At 36.2% G+C, this 11,006-nt stretch overlaps 1 protein-coding gene across 1 annotated transcript; it reads right to left on the minus strand.

Moving 5' to 3' along the window:
• Positions 1 to 401: 401 nt before the first annotated feature.
• gls2a (glutaminase 2a (liver, mitochondrial)) lies at positions 402 to 10,681 on the minus strand. Its single transcript, XM_016230136.1, has 18 exons — positions 10,330 to 10,681; positions 10,099 to 10,186; positions 8,757 to 8,878; positions 8,088 to 8,217; positions 7,908 to 7,987; positions 6,168 to 6,331; positions 5,672 to 5,730; positions 3,233 to 3,265; positions 3,080 to 3,138; positions 2,910 to 2,976; positions 2,782 to 2,832; positions 2,503 to 2,679; positions 2,200 to 2,331; positions 2,022 to 2,114; positions 1,854 to 1,915; positions 1,681 to 1,757; positions 1,165 to 1,228; positions 402 to 1,092 (listed from the first exon to the last, which is right to left on the minus strand). Exons 1-18 carry the CDS (start codon positions 10,521 to 10,523, stop codon positions 903 to 905), a joined length of 1,842 nt encoding a protein of 613 aa, XP_016085622.1. The 5' UTR covers positions 10,524 to 10,681; the 3' UTR covers positions 402 to 902.
• Positions 10,682 to 11,006: the final 325 nt, after the last annotated feature.

Raw genomic sequence — 11,006 nt, forward strand, 5'->3', positions numbered from 1 at the left:
TATTTCTTAAAATGTCAGTCTTTTATATTTTATAATTGTATACTAGTTTGCTCGTGGCTGCCTTATATAATACAACAATTTCAATGGTATATCTTTTTATTATGGTATATCTTAATATGCATTTATCCATCTATTAACATTTTAGATAGTAAGCCATTCACAATCATTTTTAATAAAAGTAAAGTATTCCAGTAGTAATATGTATTATATGTAATCTTATAACAATTTAAAATAACTGTTTTGTATTTTAATATATTTTAAAATGTAATTTATTCCTGTGACGGCAATTTTCCAAATGCTTATTATTTGAAACAGCCCCAAAAATGAAATAAACATCTCACCTTTAGGGATTTAAGAATTCAAAAAACATTCTCTCAAGAATTTGAATACTTGCATTTTGTCTTAAGAATGCTTAAGAATCTCTTTTCTTAAGTATTTTGGGAATACAGAATACAGTCAGTAACGAAGAAGAAAATAGCAGTTAAGAAGAATTTTAATCTAAAGAAAGTTTTGTGAATCTGGCTCCTAGTTACTAAGGTTACTGGCTAAGTGATAGACGTGAAGGGAAAGGAAGCTTCTGCATTTCTAAATTGGTCCAATCACAAACCAAACTGTCCTTGAGGAGCTATACCAGAAAATACTTGGAAGAACCTGGTAGTTTCATAATCCCACATTAGACTGATGGAGGTCTGAGAGACTACAGTAATGATCATCTTAAACCATCAACAGAAGCTAGCTGAGGTCTACATACAGCAGAGCTTTGGTTTGAAGCACTATCTCTATAACACCTGCGCGCACCTGCTCAGCATGTCCTTACACAGGCTTTGTCATAAATCTCACACCCACATGCTTCCCAGAAGTCATGAGCGACTGAAGTTTGGGATGTTCATGGTAGTTCTTGCTCATACTAAACCCTCCAGAGTCTTCATGCTCTTCAGTTCCTCTGCGTCCATGGTGGAATCGGGACACGTGTCTGCGCTGAGCTCCTCTGGCATTAGTGTGTGTGTGTAAATGCTCTGGTACTCTTGTAGTACCTTGACCACGGCGTTGTGCCCAAACTGCATAGCGTCATCAAGAGGTGTGTTCCCCCATCTGAAGAACAGATGCATTTTAATAAAGGAAACAAAAACAGAAAAAGTGCAACAGAGGGGAGTTCTGCCGTACCTGTCCTTTGCATTGGGGTTGACTTTGCAGGTATGTGTTAAAAACTTGACTGTATCCAAGTGCCCTGAAATCAGAGTTTTAGAGACCTATTAATAAATGACTTGTTAATTCCAAAAGTGGAATTTTGTGAAACATTATAACAATTTAAAATAACACTTTTGTATTTTAATATATTTAAAAATGTATTTTATTCCTGTGATGGCAAAGCTACATTTTCAAAAGCTATTACTCCAGTCCTCAGTGTCACGTGATCCTTCAGAAATCATTCTAATTTTATTTTTATTCTATTTTTGTGGAAACTGGAAATCGTTTTTCAGGATTCTTCAGTGAATAAAAAGGTCAAAAGAACAGCATTTAATTAAAATAGAAAGTTTTGTAACAATATAAATGTCTTTACTCTCACTTTTGATTAATTTAATGCATCCTTGCTAAGTAAAAAAAAGTATTAATCTCTGAACCTAAACATTTAAACAGTAGTGTAATTACACCAATAAACAAAGCAAATGGTCTTATTACCTTCTGCTGAGGCCACATGTAGGGCGGTACGGGAGTCATAGTCAGTCAACTCCATATTAACTGCAGAGAGAGCGATTCTGCGAAACAAATTAATATCTTACTGTTACTCATGACCATTCTCATGAAAATGTTTGCATGTATTTTTATTTGCAATAAAAAGAGAAAATTTTTACCTTCTGAGAGCTGAAACATCACCACTGTACGCAGCAAACATCAGGTCCACCACAGACTTGTTCTGTAATATAAATATAATGATCGATCACAACTCTGAGCTAGCTCATATCTTTTAGCTTTACTTTGTTAGCATTGTGTGAAATTGAAAATGTGGTCTGTGGTCTCACCCTCTCGTGGCCTGTCTGTCTGCGAGGGTCTAACTTCTTCGCAAAGTGTCTCAGGTTGTCATAGTTGTGGAAGTTAAAGAGGGAGACTAGCTCCTAAAGGAGAAACAAATTCAGTTAATGGTCTCGGAGAAAAATGAAGAAATAGAAAGAGAGACAAGCAAAGCTCATGAAAAGGTACCTGGCAGAAGTGAATACCTCGGATGCTATTGCCAACACGGTCAAGAGCTGGAGACCAGCACATAACCCCCATGATATTAGGAACCACGAGCAGCACTGCACCAGACACCCCAGATTTAGCAGGCAAACCCACCTGAGGAAGAGAAACACAAACAACAACAGTGATTTTATTTAAGCAATTAGCTGAGGTTTAAAGCAAATGACTGAAATAGTTTAATCTAGCTGTAAAGTCCTCTGTGTATGTGTACTTTACCACACTGAGGAATTCAGCAAGCAATCAATCAGCTGTGTGTGTGTGACTCACGTGAAAGGCAAACTGGCCGGAGAAGTCGTACATGCCACAGGAGTGCATGAGACTGAGAGTGTTCCGGACGGCCTCGGCACTGAGCACACGCTCGCCTGTGATTGGACAGATGCCTCCATTAGCTAAAGTGGCTGCCATGACGCTTCCAGACTCACATGTCACCTCAATAGAACACAGCTGGAAATGAGAGAAAGACAAAGTCTTTGTAGTGATTTAGTATGAGCGATAATAGCAAGTACTGTTATTAAAGACAATTATGTGTCAGAATGACTGATTTACCTGAAAGTAGAAGTCAAGGGCTGCCGTCATGTCAACTCCACTGGGAAAACACTACAGGAAAAAATGCAAAGTAGTAGGTTAGAAAGCAATACAAATCCTGTCAATATGCTTAAGAAAATGACACTCACTTTTTTCTCTTTGAGATAATAGCCAATTGCATAGTTCCTGTCACCGGTCTCTCTCTCTGACTGGAAACTTTAAATATTTAAATATCAGTACATATTAGAAACCAAATTTTAGGTTCACCTCTAAAAGAGTGTAATTTGATATAAATAATGAGGTTATATTTAAAACTCACGTCGCATTACTGAACGCAACATATTCTCTGCCAGCCATTCTCTTCAGATAATCCATCATCTGACCCACAAACAGAAATCAATATTTTTAACAAGCGAGATAACAGCTAACACCTGGGATAGTTCACATGGTGGAAATGTTGCAATGTACTCACAAAGTCAAACTTCTCTGCCTTGTTGGATCCAGGCTGTAATAGAGACAAAAATGGAGAACGTGAGAGAAGACGACAGAAAAATCACCAATACCCTTGTGAAAAAAGTACACTTCACCATAGTTTAAAACTGAACAGAATGTAATGTTTTCAGACACTTCATTGCTGATAAAAAGTTTAATGGTAAATTAAAATACATTTGAATGTTATTTCTAATGAAACTTGATAAAGTTGCAATTTAGTGCATTTAAAATATATCAAGTTCAAATGGAATATCTAATCAAGTACTAGTATGTTAGTCAACACATCAAATTTTTTTTACTTCTTTAAAGCACCAACATAGATTATTAAAATATGATTCAAAATGTACTTTAAAGTGTAACGTTTAATTTGGCATTATTACAAAGTGCATATTTTAAGTGTACTTAACTGTGCTAAGAAACAGTCATGAAAGTGTACTCTCTTTGTGCACACTTAAGTGGCCTTTTATTTCATTAATATTAGACTATCTATAAATGCAGTTTCACACATTCAATTTAACCCATAAGAACCCGGACCAATTTCTCCTCATAGGAAAATTATGGGGCATATAAAACAGACCAAATGGACCACTTATAACATGTTTCTGCAGTTGTTTTTGAAATACAACCCCTCCTTGTGAAAGATCTGTAATGTGACATATATATGACATTTGGCGTTTATGATACATTTTTAATGTTACATATATGTTACATTGGGCGTTTATTTCTCAGTTGAAAAAAAAAGATATTTTGTCAGTTTTTTGCTAAATAACAGCTTTTCCACAACACGTATCAAAATTATTAAATTTCTGGGAAGATAAAACAAAAACTTTTTCAGAAGTAATACAGTTTTGCATTTTATTTGCTTTGCCACACTTTTCACAAGGGAAGTCAATCCAATAAAACTAACCTGGAAGGCTAATTCAACTGAAAGGCTAATTCACTGGTTTATGAGTAAATTAAAGTCTGTGCTTAAAATTACTTAAAAGAACTTCCAAATATTGTTTAACAATATAAATTACACACAATTATACCTCAGATGTGAGATGCTTTAAAATGTAAGTTGCTAACAAGTTACATCCTTGTAGTATATGTAATCTGTCTTTACTCATACAAATCAAACATTTCAAAACCCCATTAGAAATTTCTGATGGCTAACCCAAGGCTAATGCTAATCCTTTTTAAGACAACAAATTGAACAGCTCTACAGACAGTCAAAAAGATCCAGAAGGAAAGAGTAAGATGTTAAACACATTCAACATTCACAACGTCCACTGTAGTTTTTCACATTTAGTCAAATGTGCTAAAAATGAACTCCATATAAATAAAATGTGATTATTTAATTTAATTAGTGATTCCAGTGACACAGTTTACTTTGGAACTGATCCAAAGATCCCTCTGCATACAGTAAAAGAGTGCAGTATTTAGACACATGGTGGCAGTGTGCACAAACGTGTGCAGGTATGGACAGCACAGAAAAGTATGATATGAAATCATAACTGTCTTATCCTATAAAAATGCATAGAAATCTATAAAAGGTTATGAGTTTGTTGAATGTGTTATGCACGTGAAACCATAATTAGCATCTTAAATGAGAATAAATCTTATTGTCAAAGAAAAGATTTTGCAAATGTGGACATGATCATTATCAGTCATGTTTTTCATTGCACTGTTGCAGTAAACATGAAGTTAAATGACAGAACAAGAAGGACGAATATAAAGCCAAACGATTTGACATGAACCGCTGGTCCCTAAATGGTATTGAGTTTCATATGTCCTAAGGTGTGATGTTAAGATGACCAGTTCCACAAGGTCCAAAAGTGAGTTCCATGTGCAAAGGTCAGTGCAATGCGATCACAGCTGTGAGATGTCTTCATCTTAAAAAGTATTCCTGTGTGTCTGTGCTCAGTGATGTTGTGTAACATATTTAAGGACATAGGTCAAACTAGAAACACGAACACTTTTGAACTTGAAATAAAAGTGGGGAGTCCCTTAATTATACATGCAGTTAGGTACTGTTTTTATATCAGTTCATTTAAACCACTGAAAACTTTTAATCTTCCTTTGCAGTCTTTTTAAACACGCTGAAAGGCGTATTTCTCAGCTCATCCTCTGATTGGCTGTTTAGACACACCTCTTGACCACTAACTGCTCTTATTTTGCCATTTCTAAAAGGACCACCCACTCCCCCCATTACACACAAACACACACCTTGTCAGCTATTTAAAACCAGGTCAAAAGGACAGACATATAATTGTGTCCAATTAAAAGCACTTTGTCTATCATAGCAATCATTTCTGAAATCAATAACATGCAACACAGCATTGCTGCTGAATTTAAAGTAACTATTCAAGGCTTGTGTCCCTGTAAAGGCTGGGACAAAAATAAAATAAAATAAACCTTAAACCTAAATAAAAATTACCTTTAGGAGAGAGCTGATTACAATGGCTCCTGCATTTACCATGGGATTATGAGGTTTATCTAGGAAACAAAACAAAAAAAGTTTACAAATTGTCAAAACTCAGTGTCAAAGGGGCATTGTGCTGACTGGGAATTATTCCGTATCAGATTCAGTACAGACTGCAGATGCAATGTTCCTCAGAGGTGAGGAAATCCATTGATAAGATTCATACTGAAAGGACAACTGACAACTGTTTTACAACTTCCTCTTATACCCGGACTTCATGTTGCAATAGAATGCTATGAGCCTGTGATGTCGCTAATTTTGAGTCATGCCATTGGTTTGGACCTCTGCAGTTTCGTCCAGGGCAAATAAGAGAAAGATTATAAAACATAAGTATACTGACATATATATATATATGTGTCGTTTTAAGTGGCCAAATACCATTCAAGACCACTTATTTCTATTGTAGATAGCATCTACAATAGAAATAAAACAGATTGTGATGGATTCTCACCCTCTTCATCTAAATAGAGTTTGTTGAATTTGAGGCCACTGGGTTCTTTCCCCACATATCTGTGCACATGTTCAGTGCCAGCCTCGTGCACAGCCAGCGCATACTCCAGAGGCTTCACACATGACTGCAGACAGAATGGCATATTGGTGTCTCCTATAGCATGCCTATGTAAAGAGAAAGAGAACAAATTTTTCATACAATGAGTGAGAGCGAAAAGCAAAAGAAAAACTAAATTATCATTCAGGGTCCAGAAAAATCAGAAAGCATCACATGCGAGTGAAATTTGGGTTAGGCAGGTTAATAAAACATTAATTTGAACTAAATAATTTATATAATATGATACATTTGATGTAAGTGATATCCATGATTTAAAGACTGTCAAAGACTTGAATACATTACAACCAATGACCTACACTCTTTAAAAATATGTAAAGAAAAAAATAATTATTTTGTTGTTGAGACAGAAAGACATCATTAAAATAACTATAATAATTAAATATTAATAATAATTATTTAAATATAAATATTATATATATAAATATTTATAATGAGAAAAATATTGTAAAATATTGTTTTAATACATTATCATTCAAAAGATTGTGGTTGGTAAGATTTTTGAAAGAAGTCTCTCTTGATCAAAAATACAGTAAACAGTAATATTGTGAAACAATTTTAAATAACTGTTTTTTCATTTTAAAATGTAATTTATTCCTGTGATGGCAAAGCTGAGATTTTAAAAAGCCATTACTCTGGTTCTAAAGTAAAAATTATTATTATTACCAACACTGAAACTGGTTGTGCTGCTTAATATTTTTGTGGAATGTTTTTTGATGAATTTAAAGTAAAAAAACCCCAACAGAAACAGACATTTTTGTATCATTAAAGGGGTCATATGATGCGATTTCAAGTTTTCCTTTCTCTTTGGAGTGTTACAAGCTGATTGTGCATAGATAAGATCCCTGAAGTTGCAAAGACTAAAGTCTCAAAACCAAAGAGATATTCTTTATCAAAGTTAAGACTCTGCCACGCCCCCCTAAAACGGCTCGTTCTAACACGCCCCCACATATCTACGTCACTATGTGGAAATATTTGCATAATGCGGCCCAAATGTGACGTGGAAAGAAGGCGTGGTTTCAGTAACCGCAGTTAGTGTTGAAGCAGCCATGTGAGGGAGAAGCTGTGTGTTTCTAGGCGAAAGCAAAATCACTTTATTTGGCCTTCCGAAAGTAGATGCATTTAGGAATCTTTAAGATTACTTACAACAGAGCAGCAATGCATTTTACCAATCAGAGCAGACTGCGCTTGTTGAAAGGAGGGACTTTGTAGAAATGAAGCGTTTGAGGGAGGCGAGCAATAGAGGACCTAAAATAATGTACAGTATTTGAAAAATAATGTGTTTTTTGAACATTAAAGCATGTAAACATATTCTGTTACACCAAATACACAAAATAATGATCTTTAAAAAAGCATCATATGACCCTTTTAAATATTACATTATATAATATATATATTTCACTGTCACTTTTGATTAATTTAATGCATCCTTGATGAATAATATTATTTACATAAAAAAAACTTACTGACCCCAACATTTTCAATGGTAATGTCTTTATGGTAAAAAAAATTGTAATTTCAACCACAATTATACATGTATGTACAGGTGGACCAAAAAGTTAATTCTGGACCCTTCTCTCATCACAATGATGTGAGTAAAGACAGTCAAAAGAAAGCATATTTTACCTTTGACCATCCACTGTGCACAGAGAAACTCCCCACAGGTCCGGACTGAACTTAGCTAACTGAGGGATGTAGTTTGCTACCTGTGCAAACACACACATAGACAAATACAGAGATGAGATGTTGACAAATGTGTTTGTGATTGTGATTCAGAAACAGTGATAAGGAAAATCAATGTCTTACTTTCCCTCCTTTCTGAGCCTGTGTGTTATAATACAGATGGTTTATGAGGGATGTAAAGGCTTCGAATTCTGGAATGATGAACTTCCTTTGGAAAGCTTGAGACAGGAGGACTATGTTACTGCCAACACATCTAGAAACAGAAACACACATATGCCCATGTGACACAACTGTGACTTAACAGCCACCTGTGATCTGTAATGTGCTAAGAGAGTTGTACATTGCCGAACATGATATTTGATCCATGTTTATTAACACCGACAGAGCTGGTTCAAAAGCAACTTAAATGGTGCCTCACACGAGTAACAAACACGTTTATCACTGCTTAACATGGCTTAGCTCCAGCCACACATGTTCCAGCAGAATGCATGTACACAAACATACAACACAACAGGTGGCTTGTTGTATTTACCTCTGTTGGAGAACAGAAAGTCAGGTCAGGAATTTGTATGTGATGACATGTGTGTATGTGTGCATGATGAACTGACTGTTTGTATTTCCAGTCTTCCAAGAACATTGAGATATCGTTTACCTGTAAGGGGCATGAGTGTGTGTATATATCATAACAGCTGCAGGTCATAAACGATAAGTGATGTCATGGCATATCACAAAAATCTCACACAAACACATACTCTCTCAAGCTTTGAATTGCTGCGTCAGTTTTACACTTACTTTCTGAACAGTTCCTGGTCCATCATTGCTGTTCCAACAGACTCTTGGACAGCTTGGTGAATCTGCCGCATGCAGTCTTTTAAACGGGGGTCAGAGGTCAGCAAGCCTGTGCTTCTGAGTGCCTAAGAAATACAAGGTGAACTCCATGCCCAAGAGGGTTAAGGCAGTGCTGGAAAATAATGGTGGCCACACAAAATATCGACACAAAATATGACTTTGGGCCCAATTTGGACATTTACACTTAGGGGTGTACTCACTTTTGTGGCCAGTGGTTTAGACATTAATGGCTGTGTGTTGAGTTATTTTGAGGGGACAGCAAATTTACACTGTTATACAAGCTGTACACTCACTACTTTACATTGTAGCAAAGTGTCATTTCTTCAGTGTTGTCACATGAAAAGATATAATAAAATATTTACAAAAATGTGAGGGGTGTGTACTCACTTCTGTGAGATACTGTATTTCAATATTGGAACAATTAAATGTTGAATTGTTCAGTGAACAATTACTGTTTGAAAATGTTAGCACAAATTTAGGGTTGAACTACTAGCACTGTGATATACAGTTGTAAGGTATAGTAAAATAAAGAAATGAAGAATTATTGCCTGTGCCCTATATATTTACAATAATTGTAACATATGGATGTCTTTAATCAAAGGTTAGAAATATTAAGTTCTTATGGTACAATACAACAGTGTTTACACTAGTCAAATGAAAGAGTTAACCATCAATCATTTGGTAGGAACATGTTTTCCTTGGTCAATGATATATATAATTTGAGCTGTTAAATTGCAGCTATGGTGGAGATGCCCATCATATATAGACAAAATAATCCCATGCACATAAATTATAGCAACAGACCTCTTAACACTTTAATGGGTGTCTATTTCTGGGTGTCATGTGTACTGAAGCGCACACACACACAGACACAGACAGAAGGTGCAGTATACCATGTCTAGAAATACAGAGATTAATGTGTTACCCTGATTAAAACAGTCCATAATTGTATGTATTCCTCCCTGTAATATAAACTCAAACATCCAAATATGGATCCACATGTTTAGGAATAGGTATATTTATTAGGTTCTTTAATGGAGCTAGCCACTTGGCCCAAAAATGAAGTCTATTTATAGTACCATTATATAACACCAACGATTTATGATTATAACTTATGTAAGAATAATGGTGTCTTATTTTAATTATACTAAATGGAAATAGCATGATGTTTATAGCATGTATTTGATTCCCTTTCCCTCTGACAAATAGTCACTACACTACATGCTGACCAAATCACACACACATGCACAATGTCATCAGCACTCTGACTATTAGTGCAACTCACAGCCAGGAAACGTCCCACTGAGATTTTCTCTTCTCCCTGGGTGATAGTGTAGAACAACATGTCCTCCAACCCAGAAACCGTCTTCTTACTGTTCAAAACACAAAACAATACAGAAAACAACGTTTTACCCAAAACAATTGATTTTAAAACCTCTAAAACCATTTTTTAAAATGCCGTTATATGATCTCTATGGCAACAGAGCCAGCAGGTAACGCCTCTCTGAGGATTTACCTGTACGCCCCGGCGTCCGTCTCTGTGATCACGTGCTGATGGCGCGGATGCTGGCCTGGAGTTGCGCTCGTGTGCAACGGCCGAGCAGGTGAGCGTCTTCTGTCCAAATTTCCCGCAACTCTCTCCCATTTTCTAGCGTTTCTAATGAGCAGAATGCCAGCTCTGGACGCCCGTAGGGTTTTAACAGAATGCATAATCAATCCAGAAGGTTTGTACTTCTAAACCAGCGACCTCTAAGAGCTCTAAAACAGTCCGAATAAACAGCGCGTGTCTTCTGCTTATGAATTCCTTCCTAGTGGATTCAGATTGCCTGATCGTCCCACGAGGCATGGGAGTGACTTCTGTTGACAAATTTAGCCGGTAACCGAGGAATCACAGGCAGGTGAGGGCACGCACCCTGGCGGATGTTAGGGGCGTGGCGGTGGGAGAAAAAAAGGAGATGGATTATTGGTGGATCCCAGAACAGACGTAGGCTATATGTATATGTCAATAGTAGAAACTAACTATGTAACGTAGGGCAGACTTACTGAGCCTGGGCATTTTGCTGCTTAAACATTACCAGTCAAATTTACTTTTGAGCTTGAAGGGTAAAAGAGTTAAAAGTAAATGAAAATGCAGACTGTTCTTATTCACATAAACCACATGAACATAATATGGTCAGTGGGGAAAATTTATGA

This window comes from Sinocyclocheilus grahami, unplaced genomic scaffold, assembly GCF_001515645.1.
Source record: "Sinocyclocheilus grahami isolate Dianchi unplaced genomic scaffold, SAMN03320097.WGS_v1.1 scaffold16.1, whole genome shotgun sequence".
In the NCBI taxonomy this organism is placed as follows: Eukaryota; Metazoa; Chordata; class Actinopteri; order Cypriniformes; family Cyprinidae; genus Sinocyclocheilus; species Sinocyclocheilus grahami.

Bases quoted from the DNA above. Each gene is read 5' to 3' on its own strand.
- gls2a (XM_016230136.1), bottom strand. From the start codon at position 10,523: ATGCATTCTGTTAAAACCCTACGGGCGTCCAGAGCTGGCATTCTGCTC. The intron at 7,988-8,087 runs GTAAGACATTGA...GTGTTTGCACAG, and splicing joins AGGCTCAGAAAGGAGGGAAA to GTAGCAAACTACATCCCTCA. The intron at 2,977-3,079 runs GTGAGTTTTAAA...AAATATTTAAAG, and splicing joins GTTGCGTTCAGTAATGCGAC to TTTCCAGTCAGAGAGAGAGA.